General features: G+C 34.8%; 1 protein-coding gene across 6 annotated transcripts in view; it reads right to left on the bottom strand.

Annotated features, from left to right (window-relative positions):
- The window catches only part of LOC139976791 (melatonin receptor type 1B-A-like), a 73,834-nt gene that overhangs the window by 37,281 nt on the left and 13,305 nt on the right, over window positions 1–23,248 (bottom strand). For 2 of the 6 annotated variants that reach the window (XM_071985567.1, XM_071985566.1), the window contains exon 2: window positions 1,083–2,233. The exons of 1 other annotated variant lie outside the window; for it this stretch is intronic. In XM_071985567.1, coding sequence (XP_071841668.1) covers window positions 1,083–1,819 — 737 coding nt within the window. In that variant the 5' untranslated portion in view covers window positions 1,820–2,233. Of the gene's footprint in view, window positions 1–1,082; window positions 2,234–4,713; window positions 5,072–6,555; window positions 6,787–23,248 lie in introns of those variants that run through there. 3 more of the 6 variants (XM_071985569.1, XM_071985571.1, XM_071985570.1) reach the window with 3 other exon arrangements.

The following is a 23,248-nucleotide window of genomic DNA, read 5'->3' as shown; positions in this document are numbered from 1 at the left end:
ATTCTATCCCAAAACAAAGTGTTTTTTTCACTTTCATTTTCAACTTCCTTCTTTTCTTCGTTGTTCATACATTTTATGGGCAATTTCTATGTTTCGAAAGTATCTCAAGCAAGACTTTCCCATTATGTTTTTTTTATTTCCTTGTCATAATAACTATCATAATAACGCCAACTTTTTTTTCATTTTCTTATACTTTTCATTATTATCTCCCTTTCCACTGTCAAGGATGATAAGTGTCTGTCCGTATTTGATTTATCGACACACATTTGAGACGGATTCTCGAAGCAAGGAAAACTCTAATTTAATTATATCGTCAACACTTTCTCCGTAAGATATTTTACAGCGGTGACTTATTCGATGCCTATTGTGTATCGTATAAAAGCACTGCGTGTCATAATTGATCATGTTTCCATTGTATACAACGAAATAAAAATTTGGTCGGTATGGTATATTATATGTGTGATTTGTAATCATCATAATGTCGTATAAGTGAGCAAAATCTTCTGAAAAACTTTAACATGAAACTTTCAAGAAACTATTTCAGCTGATACCTTATATTTTTATTTATTTTGTATTCCATAATTTGTATGAGTAAATAATGAGATATTTACGGGTCCATAAACATTTTATGGCTTACACATTTTGGTTTAGTTTCATGTTTTCTGAGAGGATAACGAGAGCTTGTTAAAAATTTAAAAGAAGTTTAAACTTCATGCAGCAGGCAAACAGTTACGGTTAACGCCTTACAGATGATCGCAGGTTTCAACAAGTTTTGAATATAAATGAAATCAAACTTAGCATTATGATAACATAATTCCAAGGTACCTCTCTTTAAAGGTGCCGTCGATTTTAAATTTTACTGCATTCGTGAAAATATTATGATAATTAACTTTTTTATATATAAATATACAATTGTTCTACTTCATTGCTGTAAGAAGAAAATTATGAAGGAATTATCATGAATGAAGCTTATGAATATTCATGCAATGAAATGTCTTATCTGGAAATTTGCATATACGTCGTATTGCAGAGAAAAATGCGAATTCAGGGATTATGGGAAACGAAAATGTTTTGGAACTTACCCGTTTTCGTCATTTTTTACACTTTGTGTATTTGCTGGCGTAGAGACCACCTCAGAGTCTTCCCGGGTAGCTAGCTTCTGCGCATGCTTAATGACATGCGCGTAGATGCGTATGTAACACACTATTACCGTGATGAGTGGAATAGGGAAAAGACCGAGACCGATAATTATATCGTAGAGATGTTCATACTCGGTATTCGATAGATCGGAACAGGAATGGTACTTCTGGTTATACCCTACCTCACCCAAACCTATAATCAGCGGTACATTGACCACACATACAGGGATGATCCAGATAAAAGACAGCCATATTATAATGTTTCTCTTAGAGCCAAAGATCTTCTGGTAATCTGCGATAGTTTTCGTGATCAGTACGAACCGATTAATTGAGATTACTCCCAAGGTGTATAAACTGACACCTACACACGTCATCAATGTGGTCGCGGAGACTGCGCATATCCAATTAGCAAACGGCCAACCGTTCCTGGAGAGAAGAGCGATAATGTTAGACACGATACCCAAGCATGATACCAAGTCAGCAATGGCCAGGTTAACCACGAACACATTGGTAGCGTTTCGGAGTTTACGCGAAACATAGACAGAGAAAATGACGAGTGCATTGCCAAAGACTCCTGACATCGATATTAATATAAGCAGACACCCTATCAGAATCCTTTGTCCATAATCAGTAAATTCCCAACATTCATCACCATCGCAACTTGTTTCGTTCATCGCCATCTTGTATAAGTCGATATATTAAAAAGTGTTAAGTCGATGGAACGTCTGCCGATTTTGAATTCTGATATAATATTTCAGATTTCTTTTTTTTTGCGAAGTCTGGTTTTAAATTTTTAGTATTACTTCTTCCTCGCTACTGCTGCTGCTGTTGTTGTAAAATTGCTGTTTTATTCCCAAAATTCCACGAATCTCGAAAGATCAATTTCAGCTGAAGTGGCAACCAGAGATTCAAAATTGACAAGATTTCATAAAAAAAATTGTCAACAAGGCAAATTATTCGAGACGATCAAAAAATGAACCAAATCTCGAAATAGGTTAATATATTCCGGTAGTCTTTCTCTTGGCACTTGGAAATTGTACACCAAGGTAGCTCTAAATCATGCTTCTTCTAAAATAGGTTGTTGTTACTTTATCCTGCAAAAAAAAAGGAAGGAAAGAATTGACATTGGAATCGGCAGCTTCGCATCAAACAGCATATTGTTTTCTTGAGATTTTATGCATTAGAGCTTTTCGCATCATATATACACCCAAACTAGCGTCTGTTCAGTTTACATCAACAAGTTCTGAACCAAATCTCTTGTCTGATGGGATATCATTATGTCTTGGGTTCTGTCAGGAAACTAAGACAATTGGAAAATAGATTCAAGTGAGATATTTCAGTGTCTATATACAATCGATAACTTATTGCTTTAAAATGTTAAACAATGGTAAAAGATAATTCCACGATAAACTGACTGGACCAGTTTGTTTCACTGTTACTAAGAGACTACAAATTCCAAGGCTGTTAAACTTGCATAGATGTTATCAGGTACCATCATCGACACAGACAGCTGGGCTACAAATGTTCAGGTGCATTTGGTGTTTGTTGTAAAAGTATTTCAAGAACATCTCAGTTGAAAACATTATTTAACTTGGTGCACATTTGAGAAAGTTTCTCCGACAAGTAAGATATGTGAAAAATAAATTTTGTTACTGATACTGGTGGCTTATCAAACGGGGGACGGTCCGCCTCGGGTACCATGCAAGGGGGATGCCATGTCACAGCCATGATATATAAGAGGGGCGGCTCGGCCGGGTACCATTACGGATGGGTAGGGAGTAGCCACTTGGAAAGGGGGCCCACGATTCTCATATTACTAATGCTTTGCCCAAAAATTACAGAAAAGTATCAGTTATTTTGTAGCCGTATAGAAGTAGATGCCGTAGTTTATAAACAAACAATAGGAAAAGTTTTAAGAAACATTCACAAAAGAATGAGACTTTCCAAACATATAATCAGTACAAAGCTTTGCCAAAGATAGCACCATTTTGCAGCTATGCCACCTTACATAAATAAAACTTTCTCAACCCCTCCCCTTTGACCACTCCCATAGGACGGCATCTCCTGCACTTGGTGACAAAGGAAGGATCCGCCTGGGTGCCAACTATTCTAGGTAAGACACCGACTGACACCTTTAACATAATGATGGGGAAGATAACGAGGACTTGTTCATAAAGCTAGTGAATTATACTTTGTATTCTTCTACAACATTAGACAGAACTTAGTAACTTTAGAGTCAATCTATTGACTGACAAAAAGCATTAAACACAGAATAATATGTAAATGTATATCTATATCTATATATATATATATATATACACACACACACACACACATATATATATATATATATATATAAACAGTCACCTCTAAAAATACTGACTACCAAAGCAGTCAATAATCTAGTCAGTTGAAATTTAACAAAACCTTCCCTTATAGGCTCACATTACGAGTGATAAACTTAATGTGATAATGTGATATCAAATCGTTTTAAACGGCTTTTATATAATCAATACCATGACATATTCAAAGAGAAAACCAAAAACAGCATAGTACTAATAAAAAAGGAATATATCTCTTTACATTTGTAGCAAGGTTTATCAACTTACACAGAGGCACTGTTTTCTCCAATTGAAGAAACAGAATCTTTCTCTTTTACGTATCATAAAGTCGATAGCGATCGAAATAGTCATGGGAATATGTTACAGTATATTTAGGGTTACTCGGAAAAGCCTTGCGGGTAATTGTCCATGACTATAGTCTCCAGAGAGGAAAGGTTGGAGTAGATAGCCCGTTTAACTTGATATTAGAAGCTATGTACAGACGAACACCATTCAACAAATGCTTTGAAAAATATACGCTTACCATTAAAAAGGTTTACTAAGTGTGATTGGATAGAACGGTAGTCAATCTTATAGTATATGTTCAATAGAACGAACAATAAACGTGAGATAATGCAGGAAATGTTCTCGAACCTTTCATCTAACAACATTATTAATAACATATAGACTAATTCCAAAGTTATTCAAGTCGGTAACGTTAGAATCATTAATAAGGACATATAAGACGATATGAATTAATTAAGGTACTTATTACAAAAGGAGAAATGTGGAAAGATTGTAACTACCCGCAGTATCTACCAGTGGAGTATATCAAACCGTTGATTGGAAGAGGGTGGGGGGGGGGGAGGGGCAGAACAACGGTGGTTCCACCAGAAGAAATTAATATTGTAAATGCTACGGTGGCCTTGACAGGACATTGGAAATGTTGACTAGTTTATATCAGACGAAACTCCGACGTATTATGAGGAATATGAAACGAAAAAAGGGATCTTTATTTCCCTTGCCTATTACAAACATACATGATCCTGTTTCTAAATTTCCAACTGGCCCCGGTAGAGGCTCCTCTGACCCCATTCCCCTCCACTGTTTCCGTACAACTATATCTATATCGAAATACTAATCTGGATTGAGCATTGTTTTATATTACCTTAAAGAACAAATAGACAATGGCATAACGTACTTCTAGTTATATACTGATTTTATATATGGCACTCGAAAAAGGAATTACTTACTTTGTATTTCAAAGAGGCCACGATGTATCACAACTCCACCGAACAACACAGTTTTATATTATTTTCGCAAAAGTGATACCTACATTTAAGCAATACATTAAAACAATTCATATCGTAGAGTGAGTTTTCTTACCGAATCGACCTGTAAGCATTGCGGAATATATTTCTGCAGTTCTTAAAAAGCATATTATTCCTAATAATTGTGTATAAATGGTACTTTACAGCAAGAGAAGGCGTATCCTCAATCTTAGCTCACCATACAGGCTGTTTACTTTAAATCGACTAGTCTAAAGGAAGTATACCAGGACGTTATAAGCCCTCCATCCCGGTTGTGATTACTCATTGTTCTCTATCACTCAAAAGGGCAAAAGTAACTATGGTTACTGCATGTTACCTAATACCTAATAAACGAATAATTCAAGAATTGACCAATCAACGCGTCCGTATTACTAGTTTCGATTCGGGTTAAACGCGTAGGTGAATAACAATCGGTATTACGTGTTCTTAAAGTACTTATGATTTGATAGTTACATTATGACGATGTCATAGACATTCCCAAATATTTCCATAGACATTCCTGGTGTTGCCATTGGCAACTGAAATGTCGTAAGAGGTAATATTATATATTGTTTAACTCCAATGAATAATTCTGGCAGTAATTCTTGCCGTTCTTGTGAAACGTCTAATAAAACACGTTCAGGTGTATTTGGATACGAAAATCGTAACCTGCACAATTGCTGTACGGGTGTATTTGTTCAGACAACAACATTCATCAAGCTATAACCAACCTTTAGTCTAAAAATAGATTTTATTCGCTATTGTGGTATGTCCGTTAATATAACTCTAAGTCAATCCTGTAGATTTAGTACCAGTGTACACGGACATAGGGTAACATGTATGAGTGAAAAAAAAGAAACAAGTCATTGAACGTTATAAGTTAACTATGCTGTGCCAGCACCTATTGCATATTATCAGACTGTATAGTATGTATCCTAGCCGTTTACTATACGGTATAATGTCAAGTGACATGCGCAATGCCCACACAAATTGGATCAAAGCTAAATTTTAAAATATGTCTTAATTATTACAGTTTGGTACGTTAAATATTTTAACTAATTATATTGTTAGCCAAGGCGTAACTTTCTTTGACGTAATCAATCAAGAAAACTTACGAACTACTGTGTTGATGACGTCATAGTAAGTCAATAACGATACCTAGTATGAGTACCACTAGGAGTAGTAGGATTACCAGGAGTATACCAAGTGTACCAAGAGTAATAGGATTACCGAGGGTACCAGGATTACCAAGTGTACCGCGAGTACCGGTGTACCACGAGTACCAGGTTACAAGAGTTATACAATCAACGATTGGTCATTTGCAGTATTTTTTTCATATTTGATTTATTTTTTCTGTCCTGTCATGTCTTATTAAAAGCGAACACTTACGTCGTTTTGATTCACAAATAGCCTGCGATTACCATTTTGTTTATCAACCCCTTTAAAATAAGCACTTCTTTATATGCATTCTTTGTTATATGTATTTTTACAACGAAGCAATTAGTTGACGTGTTCAGTGGAGTGGTTTCGGGGAAATGAATCAGATCAAACATCAATAAATGTTAATATTGATAGTATTGTGAAATGAATTCAGTGGATCCATTTACCTGAATCCAAACTTAATAATAATAAACAAAAATATGTAATACCTGTTTGGTCTGATAAATTTACTACCAGTCGGAAATCCAAGGCAACAGGTCATGTAATAGAAAACTAGATATGTGTGTATAGAAATACACTAAATCATTTATAATTATAGGTAAAACGGACGTAAATGATATTAACCTGTTTGTATACGTTCCCTCCGTTTATCCGTCTGTCCGTCCTTTTGTGCAGGAATATAATAATTTCTTGAGATAAAAGATGACTCCAAATTTAATAATGCAAAGAATAAATCAAAAACCGCTCGGCGATCACAAAATCCAGCCAATCACGGAAGGTGTATATAGCTCGTTCACAAGACTGAAATGAACGCCTACATTGCTCAATATGTTACTATATAATCAATTGTAGTACATGCATTCCCCGTTACAAAACGGTCATACTTCCTTCCTCCTACATTGCCTTTTTGGTAATATATTTCATGGATATTAACACTTAAACTCTATGAAGTGTATGTAAGGGAAACCAGCTTACGTATTTATACATTTATCAAGAATTAGACGTTATTGGTGCATATATAATATGTTTTACTTGTGGTTAGGCGCGTCATAAAATGTAAAAGGTTGCTAAGGCTATTAAATCCTTTAGTATACGGGTTTAAGACAGACATTCCTGAGAATTGTAAAGGTCAAAGCGTTACACGTATAGGTCGAGTCCTAAACTAGATATAATATGTATCACTCTTGCACTGAGTCCGTATCCTACTGGTACGTGTATCTTATAGTATGAGTACTTAACATGGTTGTACTCATCGTCGTGGGGTTTAGTACTAAATGCATTGGTAATGGATTATCTATAGTAGTCGTAATCCTACTCGCGCTTGTACTTGTACCAACTAGAATTTTATATGCTGTACTCGTGTCCATGCTGTTGTACTAACCAAGTATAATTGTATATGTTGTACTCGTGTTCATGCTGTTGTACTAAGTAGACGTAATACTACTCCCGCTTGTACTTATACCAATTAGAGCTTTATATGTTGTGCTCGTGTTTTATGCTGTTGTACTCGCACTACAGTTCCTACATGTATTATTCACACTATGGAAATATCTCGTGTTTTTTTTTAACATAAAGTACTCTTAATTTGATTAATTTGTATGTTCTTTCATGTTTTCTTCTTTAGTTTTGATTTGATTACGTTCTATGGTTTTTTACAAACCTTGCCGCAGTTGAATCGTTAAATGTCGTGTTAAATTCCTTCCAATTTATATTTTCTCTATATTTGTCTTTTCTTGTTTGACAGCCATTTGTTATTTTCGTCACCAGAAAATCTGGAATCGTTGATGAATTACTTTCCATTAAGACACGTTCCCGCTTGCGAAATATAGTCATGACAGGAAAAATAAAAAAAAACGATCTTATCGGTTGTTTTAACTTCATCAAATAACTGCAATTTTTGACACGACTGGAGCTGCAAAACAAATCTGAAGTCTTAAAGAAACCTAGCCTGCAGAAGCCGACAAATGACCAACTCAACACGATATATTCCTTGCAAAAATTAAACCCTATACGCCTACTTAAAAATGTTGATAAAAATCGTTGTCAGCTTAGCAAATGCGAGAAATATTTAGAGTACTTAATCCCTAAGGGTTTGTTATTGTGTATTACGGTATTAGTTTGTCTTCTCTGCGATTACAGCGCACAATTTCTGCCGAATTAATCCATTGACAATATCGGAAATCTAATCAAAATCTTTCCTAAACTAAAACTATGAATTAGGCAACGTCTTCCCAAGTAAAGTGGTTACATAAGTTGTTAAACTCGCGTGTTGTGTACGACGTAAGTGTCCTATGTTTTACGTTATGGAACTATCTCATACTGTTATGAAACTTAGCCGGCAGAATGATTTTCCCTCATAGTTTAGAAATGTTATAACGACATTATTTTACTCATTGTATCGCTTTTAGGAGCACCGACGTTCAATTTTTTAATGCATGTAACTATTATTAAATGATGAAATCACAGTTCAAAGATATATTTCAATGGTCAATTAGATACAGAATTTATCACCTGATCTTCAGTTTTAAGCTCTCTGGACAATATTAAGTAGGATTAAACACACGGTACATGTATTTTACACTAATATTATACCATTAGAATCCGAGATACCCGCATACTACACTGCAGCTAGCTATTGTTAGTGTGTGTATACCTTAGCCTCTTTACTACAAACTTAATTTTTTTGTAAGTTTGAAATAATCTTTTAGGAAAGAGAAATTTGGAAGAGAAATCCAAACAGTTACCTTGATCAGATTAATCACATGTCTGGTTGTCTTATCTTTCATTCTTTGAGTTTTAATGAAACTATAATTATACTAGTTAGGATTAGAAGACAAAATATAGTCATTCAATAAAACGGAAATCAGCAAAATAGAGAGAGATTTTTGTTTACATGTAGGCAGCTGAACAAGTTTCACTTTCTAAAGAATGATATGTGGACAAACTTTAATTTAAATTTTTCGTAAACCGATAGAATGTCCAAGACACAAATCAGGTCAAATAAACAGGTTGCACTATGTAAACTAACACATCCTTTATTAGTTTCTCGGAAATAATATTATAACAAGGTAACACATTTTACCGTCACGGAACACGATTACTCCACACTACAGAGTGTGAAATACAAATAGCGTATCCATATGTTTTCTTCGTCTGTATGAAGTTGATAGACATTTATATAAACATCATCATCATCATCATCATCATCATCATCATCATCATCATCATCATCATCATCATCATCATCATCATCATCATCATCATCATCATCATCATCATCATCATCATCATCATCATCATCATCATCATCATCATCATCATCATCATCATCATCATCATCATCATCATCATCATCATCATCATCATCATCATCAACATCATCATCATCGTCATCATCGGTGTAACATTGGAGGAGCATCCCAGCTATTCAGCATATTGTTATATATCTACTTTGTATGCTTCGTTTTAGATTGTGTAGTTATCTGCCCATGCTATGAAATATTTGCAGATTAATGAATGAACCAAATCCCCCCCCCCCCCCCTCGAATTAAGAGTTTTTACGCTGTTATATCCAAACTTATCATTTTGTTCTATGATTGACAAATCGTCAAGAAAATGTTAGTTAATTTCTTAAATTCAGCTGCAAATTTGGTCACATTATAAGTTTTTTTAGGAACATCATTGGTTTCCTTGTATCCCATCTAGCAAGTCAGCACAACAGGCATCTTTAAGTAACAGGGCGGCCTTTATGCTACTCCGTACATAGTTTACATGCTATTGGTATTGTTATTTCTCTTTCATATTATAACATCACCTGTGCATATAGGCCTTGTGCCATTATTGTACACAGCCGGTAGGAAGTATTCAAACTCAAAACCTCGGTGTAACACAATGCCCCATAAAATAATACTTGAGGTCACTGGGAATAGTACCATCCAGGGTTGTGAAAAGTAAAACAAATATGCCGAAGAATGTATTTGCAGTGACCATACAAGAGGAACGGAACTAGGGTTTATCCTGTAATGTTAGATTACATTGTAATAATACAGGGTATTCACTCTTATGTAGGCCTAGTAGGGAAAAAAAATAAAGTTTGGAACTACAAAACTATACTTAACTGCAGACACCCCCTCCCTCCCACACCCCACCCTGCCGCCCAACCAAATCATTGGCTGCACACATAGGCCCACTTTGGTCAGGAACACACAGAAAGCATATTAAGGAAAGTGAACAATTGACTTTATAGCAGGTAGACCAATCATGTCTTAGTTACCATGGCGCCCGGAGACCCGTTAGAGTAAAGAGACTACTTAAAAGCTCTCCTTTCGAGTTCCCCTATAATCCCCATACCTGGATAGAGGCACAACCCACTCTTACCGACAACCTATATTCAGATGATTTACCTTCAGGCAGTCAATAACTGGGATTGGTGAGTCTTCAATTAAAATACGGCTGTCAAATCAATCTTTCTATATTTGTACGCATTCATCATTACTATGGAGTTGTAGATTACACCATACTGTAGTAAATACTTCCAAGAAATAAAGAAAGGTTCTGTTCTAAGTATGGTTGAAACGGGAAACAAGGTTACATTAACGACAGCAGTAACAGGAAATCTGTTGTCCATATGATACTCATTCCTAGGAGCGTTTAATGATCTTTGTGCAGTCTCTGGGTACTCAATTGCACTATATATACTTTACGACATTAGCATGTACCTCTAACTGAGTGTGTTGTTTGCACGTATCAGACAACACTTACAATTTCAAGGATTGATCCCTATACCTGTCTATTATGCATGAAGGAAAGTACGTCTTTCTTAATAATACCCAATTTAAATAAAATAAAATAATAATTAATAAAAATAAATTATGATTTTATATCTTATTTAATAATATCACGAAACAAACATCTGAAGTTTCATATTAACCCTTCCTATAACAGCGAGGTATTGTAGATCTATATGATTTTATATCTTATTTAATAATATCACGAAACAAACATATGAAGTTTCATTTCAACCCCACCTATAACAGCGACGTATTGTAGATTTATATGATTTTATATCTTATTTAATAATATCACGAAGCAAACATCTGAAGTTTCATATTAACCCTTCCTGTAACAGCGACGTATTGTAGATCTATATGATTTTATATCTTATTTAATAATAACACGAAACTAACATCTGAAGTTTCATATTAACCCTTCCTATAACAGCGAGGTATTGTAGATCTATATGATTTTATATCTTATTTAATAATATCACGAAACAAACATCTGAAGTTTCATTTCAACCCCACCTATAACAGCGACGTATTGTAGATTTATATGATTTTATATCTTATTTAATAATATCACGAAGCAAACATCTGCAGTTTCATATTAACCCTTCCTGTAACAGCGACGTATTGTAGATCTATATGATTTTATATCTTATTTAATAATATTACGAAACAAACATCTGAAGTTTCATATTAACCCTTCCTATAACAGCGAGGTATTGTAGATCTATATGATTTTATATCTTATTTAATAATATCACGAAACAAACATCTGAAGTTTCATTTCAACCCCACCTATAACAGCGACGTATTGTAGATTTATATGATTTTATATCTTATTTAATAATATCACGAAGCAAACATCTGCAGTTTCATATTAACCCTTCCTATAACAGCGAGGTATTGTAGATCTATATGATTTTATATCTTATTTAATAATATCACGAGACAAACATCTGAAGTTTCATATTAACCCTTCATGTAACAGCGACGTATTGTAGATCTATATGATTTTATATCTTATTTAATAATATCACGCAGCAAACATATGAAGTTTCATTTCAACCCCACCTATAACAGCGAGGTATTGTAGATCTATATGAGTTTATATCTTATTTAATAATATCACGAAGCAAACATATGAACTTTCATACTAACCCTTCCTATATATATAACAGCGACGTATTGAAAATCTCTATGATTTTATATCTTATATGAAAAACCGACCATGTAGTATATTCTGTTGTTTACGAACGGAAAGGGTAAAACCTCATCCCACATGTTAATCTGTATAGCCTGAAGGCAGATAAACTCAGCGTATCAGTAATTCATATACATAAACGGAAAATTTATATAATACATTTTGTCAAGTTTAATCAAATTCAAGTGTTCTTCTTTCATGCCTGCAGATGTTTAAATATTCGTGTAGCTTCGTTTGTTTATAGTCGAGAAATCGAAACAACATTCTTAATTGCCAAGCAATGCGTTATTAACAGTGATATTAATAGAAGTCTACCGAATTAGTTATAAGTTTCTATTCCCATTGACTTGTTATTAATATACGTATGTTTACACTCTGAAGCACATTGTCCCATATAGTCAGTATTGAAACTTAAAGGGAGACTATAAATCCGATTAAACATGCTAAATATAGACCTTAATGTCATTCATGAAAATCTGGAACAACTAGCTCGAACGTGCTTTAAAGTAGGCTTATATTTTAACAGGATACAGGTAATCATCTATGTCTCGGGTGTACGTTTTATTTTTCGTGTCTTACTGTGTCTATTTCCACTGTCCTTTCAATTGATTTTAAATCATTGCTTTTAAATATGAGAAGAAATCGACTTAGAGAAAATTATATTTTCCCCTCGTGACCTAGTTTCTCACGCCTTTTATATGACGCCTTATATACTGATGTAGGCCTTTAAGTATGTAGATTATTCTATAAGATGTTAGTACAATGATTGTCCTCTCAATTCATCAATTCTAGCGTTATATTGATTTTTGGCCTTTCATGTTCCTATTTTTTAGCTTTCTTTGAAAACAATATTAGAAGACTAGTATATTAGTAATGGTCGCATAAAAATACAAAACTTTACTGACTCGCTCGAAATTAAGTCATAACGTAGTCAAAGGTCATTGCCTCCGCTGAATACAAGAATATACATTTTACAATAATTCTTATCTAGTTTAGTAGCTTTCTCTGTGTTGTGCCCACAGTGACTGTTATTATATATACATCGATTTTATCAATCAAAGCCATTAAATGAGATCACTTTACCTCTATAGTAGACAAAAGGCGATCCAGAAATGTTAATGAGGCTAATTATCGTATAACTTTCAATGTGTAGGACTAAACAATGTACGATGAAACAATTAGTTATAATATACATTCTGTGTAAGTCGATTTGTAAAGTAATCGGTATAAAGACTTCAATGGGTGAAGTTACTTATAATTATAATAGTTTCATTTCTAAAAGTGCATAACCCATTTGCTATTATTTAACTCCGAAGTAACTGCTGCATTGCACAATAAAATTCCATATGTTTATCGTGACTAGCATGCAGGGTCTTCAATCATGTTAAGAAAGTATGGATGGATGGATGGATGGATGGATGGATGGATGGATGGATGGACGGATGGATGGATGGAAGGCTACCGAAGAAGTTGTGCGCAGTATTATCAATCATTATGTACTTGCGTTTTAATTCATTTTTATTATTACCGATGTTTTTATGATAAGTTCGGTCCTGGTGATACTGCCTTATATATATACACTAAAACTTTTCAGAGAAATTTCGTTAAGCTAGAATATTCATTATTGTAACTGAAATACTCAATATTAAACCAAAAATACGGTTCGATCTTTTTATTCAGTTGGAGTTTCTATTTTCTTCAAAAAGCTCTCGCGCTATGAATAGACACATTGCCATAATCTGTTGTGGATATTATTGTCAAACATTGCGTTTCCTCTCAATCTTAGATTACGATTAAGGAACGGCAGGTGGATGAATGTTATTAAACGCGACACTTGCAATATTGTAAAGAAACTTAATCAAATCTTTTATCTTCCCTTCAAGGTGTTTCGTTCTTTCGTGTGAGGTGTTTCTTTCCGGTAAGGTGTTTTTTTCTTTTGCCTTTTCATTATCGCGAGAACAGGAAGTACCTCACACATTGATTGACACCATTTAAAAAAAAAAAAGCGAATACAATGTTGATATATTCAAATAAAGATGTGGTGTGCATAAACAGAGTTATCATTAATATGCGTTAACACGTAGACCTATGTCGGTTATATTCTGTCAAAAGCTGTTTCGAAGTTATGTTACGTAGGTATGACACAGAACTAAACCTCATAGCTGACAGACCTTAATTGCTTCTCTGTTTATATTTTGTATAGTCACGTCTTAAATAGTTCATGCTCTGTAATAGAAATACAAACCATCCTAAATGGAACGTAATCAGTAAGAGACCCTCGTCGCTGCATTCTATGTTTACGAATCCGTGTCAGATTAATCTATAAACTCTTCAGAAGTAACTACGCCTGTCAATTGAAACTTTACTATAAATGGGGGCGGGGGAGGGGCTTGGGGTGGCGGTGGGTCCCGGAGGGAGGTGGGCCATGGGCTATGGATGGGCGGCAAGTGTCAGTCAGCGAGGGCGGGTGGTATAAAACAAGGGAATCGTAAAGCTAGGCAAAGTTCAAAATAGATTAACACTTAACCGAAAATGAACAAAACGTAAATAAACAAAGCTTGAAATGTGGAACAATTAGGATATTGTCCCGGAAATTCTCCACCGACGAAACTTACTCTGAGCTGTATTACCGTTATGTAAGCGTCTAACTCGATATATTTTTTGTTTTGTTAAGATGAGATTTGTTTTCTGAAATTCAGGAAGTGTTCAGGCTGACCTCTTCCGTTAATCTAAGCCATAAGTACCAAGTTTTCCGAATCGGTTTGTTTGACCTTGGTAAAATAATCTCATTACCAGACAACTTTTAGTTTCATAATAACCTATTTCTGACTAAACCAAAGCCTATTTCTTGGAATGATACATAGCTGATGTGTTTTAACCAGGGATATGTCTCGCTAACAAACCAATTCAGAATATATCAGCTGCACAATGTTTGGCAATGTTAGAAGACTTTCTTGATTGTATTATAACAAAGTTAAAACATTAAACAATGCACTTGAGCAACAAATCTATTCAAGTAATATGAAATAAGCATACGTAATTTATCTTCAACAGAAAGGAAAACAAGGAAAACAAAATAAGATAACGTTTGACTAAAGTAAAAGGAAAGCGCCGTCATCACCTATTGCATAATGATAAATGTAATACATTAAAAACAAAAGGAGTAATTCTACACTCCTTTGTGAAGCACTTCGGTATAGCACTGTGTAGTTAGACAAAGGGAACACGGCAACATTTAACTTAAATGCATCGTTATATATATATAGAATTATATTATGTTCTAATTGTTGTGAACTTCCTTGTATTCCAATGTTCTTCTTCATAAGGGTGAGATTGATTTTCGTCCAATACGTGCACTATTAAGGTATAATCCTAGTGTGCACTATTAATGGTATGGTCTTAGTGTGCACTATTAAGGGTATATTCCTAGTGTGCACTATTAAGGTATGGTCATAGGGTGCACTATTAAAGGTATGTCCATATAATATGCACTATTAAGGTATGCTCCTAATGTGCACTATTAAGGATATGGTCTTAGTGTGCATTATTAAGGGTATGGTCTTAGTGTGCACTATTAAGGGTATGTTCCTAGTGTGCACTATTAAGGGTATGTTCCTAGTGTGCACTATTAAGGGTATGGTCCTAGCGTGCACTATTAAGGATATATGGTCCCAGTGTGCACTATTAAGGGTATGTTCCTAGTGTGCACTATTAAGGTATGGTTCTACTGTGCACTATTAAGGTATGGTTCTAGGGTGCACTATTAATGGTATGGTCCTAGTGTAAAGCATCAACGCATGGAAAATGCGAAAATCAAAATGGTATAATATAGGTATATACAACCTAGTCTGCACTGTGACATACTTAAATAACTTTTTGTCGGATAAATTATTCCATTGAGGTATATATTTATATGTATAACAAAAAACACAAGAACCGCATCAAACATTAAAATTGTAACCGACCATAAACGGTACTGAAAACTTTTCTTTGATTCCGAGTGAACCATCAAAGCCAAATTCTGTCCTTTTCTATATCATTGTGTGTCTTTCAGAAAGCTCTTTTCGGTCAAGGTACTACTTCCAATTATTCTAAGTTACTGGGTCACTTTCTACTGGGATAACTGGCAAACGGTCATAGAGAATAAGATAACTTCCGCATAGGGCTGGCCTACCACAATAGCAACAATAAGATAAGGTTTTGCCAACTGGCACGGGAATGATTGAATGGCATTTACTTTCCGTAGATATCACTAAGGCAAGCAGATAAAATCCCGATTCAATTTAAAGAGACTGTGTTGCCTATAGTTATTGAACTAGAGGAAGTGAACACTCTTTTACAACTCAGTTTTATAGACCTAGTTATGGGCATGTAGTCTACTTTTCTTTATTCTGCCAGTAAGCTGTGGAAATCTCTCCCTATGGAGTTTCAAATCACTACTAATCTTGAAGCATTTAGACGGAGCACAAAACATTTTGTTGGACTTGCTGATAAATGACGAATCTGAGGAGTTTATATATCCTATGAGCTCATGTTAATGTCTTGCCTGTTTTAGTTTTTTTTTTTTTTTTTTTTTTTTTTTGGGGGGGGAGGGGTAGTAGTTTCTCTTTATACATTGTTATATTGTTTTGTATGTACAGGGACCACAGTGGCCATAAGCCGGCTAGACAGACTGTTCTGTGTTATCCCTACACCTTGTATCGTGTATTGTATTTGTATTTTAATGTAAAATAAGTCAAATCAAATCAAACTGATGCCTCCAAAGCTCCTATAGAACAAAACCTGTATGCTAAAATAGCTACAATGCCAATACAGTTCGATTAAAGTGATCTGTTTCAAGTATTGTTATTAAACCTGTGTAATATCTGACTTCACATGATCAAAACAAGACATGACCCTACAAGAATCCTTTTTCATCTCATGCTTTTTGGATCTAGTAATTAAATATTTAATATATTCTGACCCATGGTATAGTTATTAAATAGAGATATATTCTGACCAATTATATAATAATTAAATATTAAATATATTCTGACCCATGATGTAGTTATTAAACATAAAATTTATTCTGACCCATGATATATATTAATTAAATAGCAAATTAATTCTGACCCATGATGTCACTCGGAATTGTTCTCCTATACGTTAGTATAACTTTATTAAAATGGAGATCACTTGGTGTGTTATTTATCACATTATACATTATACACTGTGCAAATCTTCAAAACTTGTCTTCATTTTATTTGACATACAGATTTACAATTGGAGTTACATGAAAGTGCATTAATTTAAAACTAGGTTTCAGTAATGTAATGTTTCTAAATTGTATCAAACTTAATTCAATAGGTATATTTTAAAACACACAGCAACGATGAAGCAGGTATCGGGCTATAGTCAATACAGAATGTTATTACGTAAATGTTGGTCATTTTTAGCCAGTAAGTTTAAGCTCATTCAAAGACTGCGGCATGTTATTACTAAAGGTCACATAAAACACACAACTAAAGGTTACTTTTTATGATTATTATTTCCATTTTCAAAGTTAAAAAAAAAAGAACAATAAATTTCCTGTTCTTTCATATCGCCAAATCATCATCCAATATTACTGCTTACAATCACAGCAACCGATTGTTCGTTTCCCAATGCATGATGGGGTTTTATTGAGCGTAACCGTGAATGGACCGTTTATTTCTACAAGGAACCTATCCTTCGTTTTATCATTTAACAATTTCCCTTACTTGAAAACAGATACCTAGATTTTACAATTTGGCCTTCCGGTCTTACAAATCTAAGTCATTAAACTTTCGAGGACTTATAAGGTTTCCTGACAACGTACAGTTAAAAGTTGGTATTCTTCGATATCACTATATGTCTATTAAAAGGGTATATGTTACAACATGCATGTAGAAGGTCAATGGTGAGTATGATCTGCCTATCAAAGCTATGTAATCCACAAAGCGACACTTGGAGCATTTCGTGGCCATGCATATAAGTTCTTATGACCTGCGTAATTTTGATACGTCTGTGAGAACTGTAAAGGTGTTTATGTATATTCAGGTATATGCATTACATAAACAATTCATTTTAGCCTACCTTGGCAAAGTAAAGATATATCATTTTCGTATATGATGTATTTTGCGTTAAGTTGCCATCTTACTAAGCCATATAATAATCATATTTCAATAATTTCTGCACATAATTCATTCAAGTATATAACAAAATGTTTATTATGTCTTTGGAATGTTTAACTGCTCTTTATGTTATGTCATGTATTGCCAGTTCAATCTAAATTCAGCTAACACATTTATCTTTAATAATGTTATTGCAAACAAAGGAATTACATTTTAAATACTCTGTCCTATTCCGATTACGGTAAACAATTGGTGACAATTCATGTTTTTCTGTCATAAAAACATAAACTTTCCTTGAGCTGTGTTATAGGTATGTTACCGCCAGGTGTGTGGCAGCTACAGCGAAACACACATATTTATGCACCAGGTACTGGCCAGTGAATACTCCCACGTAACAATGAAAACAAAAAAATTGAAATATCGATGTATGAGTTATGAAAAGGTATTCCTAATTCTAGAAAAAAAAAGTAGTATGAAGAAACCCACGAAAAAAAACTGAAGAACAAAAGCTAATTAACTAAACTGAGCACGCTTTCTCGTATTATTTACATCAAAAACCGTCTCTATAATATCAGTAAACGTCTTAGTTAATCCATCTTGGGGCAAAAGGGTTCCCCAGATCTTACCATAATAAACATTGTTTCGTTTGAAAACCTCCCAATTATACGCCACTCTTTATCGTTTCTAGATACATTTTGATGGATTAAAATGCCATTTTGTGCTTTCATGTATTACAGTAATGTCCATCTCTAAGTTCTGTTACAAAAGGATTACAATCAACTCAATCAACTCAACTCAAACAGACTATAGTAAAGGCAAACTGTTCCCCAGTCTGTCATCGAATTTCAGCATATTATAAAAGAGTTGGAAGAGGTTCCGTACTTTCATGGAGATTAATTACAGATATTGAGAATTCAATCAAATGTTTCAGAGAGGCAAAAAAAGAGATTTCCAGGGACCAGTAAAATGTAGTTTGTTAAAGGGTTGGCTGTGAGTGACCATTTTCTAACCTTCTAGCCGATGTCATGGTAACACTGATCACACTGAAGGTTTGTGTGGTCTAGCATATCTTTAATTGAATAGAAACAATCAATGTCACTCCAATGTCAAGAAATTTCGTCGAAACAGGATTTAACTTCATTTGTGACGTCAGAAGGTACTCTATGGGTCTGTCTGGATTAGCTTACGGTAAAGAATTCCCCGAATCGTGAATTGATTGAAAAAAACCTTGAGAATCTCCTCTTTTATAGAAAATCAAATTTCAGCATTCATCCATCCTCTTTTTTAATGATTACCTGCTTATTTATCGATCGACCAATGTCACTTTGTGAAATTATTTTTTCGGCTTTGAGAATTTATTTTTATCCGTTTGGCCAAGGAAATTCTTAGCATTTTATAAAGAACAGAATGCACTTCACTCTTTCGTTTGAATCGCCACGTTGACTTTTGAGTACCCCCCTCCCCCCCCCCCCCAACCCCCGCTTGTTTTGTGCTAATTTGCTTTTGTTTTGTTGCACTCTCTCTCACAATAATATCACAAGAGTACAAGCGGGAATGATAATGATCTATATCACGGAATGAGCCGTGAACTGCTAGCTAACACATCAAACTAGACCACGCCTTAGAGCATCTCCTGCTCTATAGGGTGCTCGTAACGTTACATGACTGTACGTCAATGAATCAAAATTAGTTAAAATACAAAGTGTTTAATGCACTATTCCGCTCAAACGAACGCGTTTTCGAAAGAAATTTTTTTTTTTTCGGACTGAACAAGTTGATTACATCTCAACGTGGTGGTTATTTGGGATAAGTTATGGTAGTCTTCGAACGATAGAAACTGTTATATTATTCTTGTAACACCAGTGGCAGGTACAATCATTCAGATTGATCGAGGCAATCATTTGGGCAAATTCTAACTGAAGAACAAGTTTTCCAACAAATTTCTAGCAACGTTGAAATTGTTATCTGATTTGTTCGTTTCATTATTACTATTTAAAGATTCCATTGAGATTATGTCAGAGTTGTCACTCAGAGACGTGTGCTATTTACGTTAGTAAAATCTTAATTCTAAAAGGGAGAATTCACTCTTTAAAATTGTCAACAATGTTCGCTCTTTCGATAATTGAAGTGAATTCTAACAAATTTGAGTCTTACATTGTCAGTATATAACTCACTAGTTTTGAGCTAGATTGATATGAATTATGTCTTTGATACGAGTGACTTTCACTCCTCTATAGATTGAACACTTCCTGAATACTCTCAAAGAGTGAATTCCCGTTCTTTAGAATTACAAGTTTTTTAATCACATACACACTGAATGAATACTAAGTCCATAGACCAAGAATTGATTGTCTTCGTTATTTCATAAATAAACAGTGAAGATCATGGGCTGGGTCATAGTGGTTTTATGACATAAGGGAGAAATCTTCAGATTCAACAAAATAGGTGCTGTAATGAGCATGCGCGGCAAATGAGCGAGAGCAATATACTATAGTGTACAGTACCGCACCATGCCACGCCACCCTACGCTTTGCAATGTATATGCTATGATATGCTATGCTATGCTATGCTATGCTATGCTATGCTATGCTATGCTATGCTGGGCTGGGCTGGGCTGTGCTGGGCTCGGCTCGGCTAGGCCAGGCCAGGCCCGGCTAGGCTAGGCTATTCTTTACTATGCTATGATATGCTACGCTTTGCTATGTATATATATGCTATGTTATGGTTTGCTATGTTATGGTTTGCTATGTTATGGTTTGCTATGTATGATATGTTATGCTATGATATAATATGATATGCTATGCAATGCTATGCTATCCTACGCCATGCCATACCATGCCATGCCATGAGGCTCTTCTCTACCCTATACTGCACTACACTGCACTACACTAATTTGCATAGCGTAATGAATCTATCCTACAGCTGAAGTCCTCAGAGCTATTAACACTTCGTCTTAAAATGTCTTTGAAGTCACAGCATCGAAACAACTTAAAGTACTATGTATCTATTACGTCTTTATATTATTTCTCTCTAAATTTGAACGTAGTATTCGGGGTTTATTATAGAAGGTGTCCAAATAGTAAATATATATGTAGGCCTTAAAGAGGACATGACGACACGCAAATAATATTTCGATTGATGATGTTGAAATATGGTCTGGTAGAAATATATTGGCCATGGGTATGAATCTTTTGGAATGATACAATATATTACTTAAAGTAAAAACAGCATGTGATGCGTCTATTCATCACATGACTAGTACAATGAAACAAGAAATTGAAGAATCAAGTCTGAACTCCGAAGATAAAGGAAATATTAAACTATCCTAACACGTGCGTATAAGCTCCTTGTTAATACTAGTTCCTCTTTTGATTATAAATAGTTTTATTATCCTGCATTTTCACTCACAAGAAGTTCACTATAAAGACTGTTTGTAAACAATAAAGGGAAACGAATATGAACAATTACCGGTACTGATATAGCAGACTAAAGGAATAAATCTAGCAACGCTGGTGAAAAACAACTTTTATATATTTATATCGACTATAGTAACTACTAATCTTGCAAAAAAAACAAAAAAAAACTTAAAGGGAAGTTTACCTAATTCGGTAACTAAGCGATCTTATCTAGCAGTCACATTAATGTCCACGAGGAGTTTTGTAACGTTTGGACACTGTATAAGCTCCTTGTTAATAATAGTTCCTCTTTTGGTTTCAAATAGTTTTATTATCCTGCATTTTCACTCACAAGAAGTTCACTATAAAGACTGTTTGTAAACAATAAAGGGAAACGAATATGAACAATTACCGGTAGAGATACCAGACTAAAGGAATAAATCTAGCAACGCTGGTGAAAAACAACTTTTATATATTTATATCGACTATCGTAAACTACTAATCTTGCACAAAACAAAGGTTAAAGGGAATTTTACCTAATTCGGTAACTATGGTAAGTGGTCTTATCTAGCAGTCACATTCATGTTCACGAGTAGTCTTGTAACGTTTGGAAACTGTTTTGCCTTGTCACGATGACGTCATTTCCGTCCTATATATTTTATCAAGATACAGGGTAACGTTTCGGGATAGTCTGCAGAGTGAGGGGGGGTAAAAGGGGGTGGGTGGGGGTAGTGGGGGTAGTGGTGGGTGGTGCATGTGATCATCTGATTTATTTTACCCCTGTGGAAATATATAGCACGTTTTGCAGTGGGTGTTCCGTACATTTTAGTGGTGTTTACTATACGCAGTTCATAGTAACGTTTGAGATCTACCGATAAATCTATCCTCCATTCTGCCTTGTCAGAAAAGGTTACAAACATGCGATCTCACTTCCTTTATATTCCTTTACATTCAAAATTGGTTACAGGTACAGCTAGCATAAATTTCTGCTTTTAAAACGTAGAATCCAATTATTTCACGCCGCCGCCATTCATACAGATTACTGCAGGAATTACGCTTGGCTTAATTTCAATAATGCCTGCATATTTGTTGATAAGTAAGTTTCATATTGATCTTGGCACCATACTATTTTCCTAAGAATGCTAAACAATAGATTTACGCATCGCTAAGGGGTACAACATGGTCACACTTACACTCTTACCAAAGAAGGCTAGTATATGCGACAATACTGGATGCCGAGAGGGTCTCTTGAAATATTATGATCACAGTTTCGAACAAATCTGCACTTCTTTGTGAGTACTAAAAATAACCCAATGCTGTTTGAATATCACGACTCAAGATAAATTGGCTCGGTTTCAGGTATCATGTGAAGCGAGGCAAAACATGCATTTGAGATGCAGTAAAGTTTGAATGAAATTAATGATCAAGAATGTGCATTATCAGCTTGAGTGAAACTAACCCTACCATGAGCAACATGAGACGCACTGGTTGCTCACACTATTTAATTTCAACCTATAAATAAACTCATGTTCTGTGCACGGGCTCAACTAGAAAAAACTTCTGAGAGGTTTTATCATAACCCCCTCCCCTCTGACAGTAAAAAATATTACACAAAAATCCAAGTGTGCAGTGCATAAATATGTAACATGTTATGCGTTAAACCTAAACAGTCGAAAATTCTTCAACCATGTTTTAAAAATTTCCAAAACATAGCACCATTTTGCATCTAAGTAACCCCACCCGCCAACACCATTTTAACGAATTCCCCCCCCCCCCTTGACCTTCCCTGACTGAACGACTTAACAA

Source organism: Apostichopus japonicus, chromosome 12 (assembly GCF_037975245.1).
Source record: "Apostichopus japonicus isolate 1M-3 chromosome 12, ASM3797524v1, whole genome shotgun sequence".
In the NCBI taxonomy this organism is placed as follows: Eukaryota; Metazoa; Echinodermata; class Holothuroidea; order Aspidochirotida; family Stichopodidae; genus Apostichopus; species Apostichopus japonicus.
The sequence above is the reverse complement of the archived record's forward strand: the minus strand, read 5'-3'. Positions and strand labels throughout refer to the sequence as shown.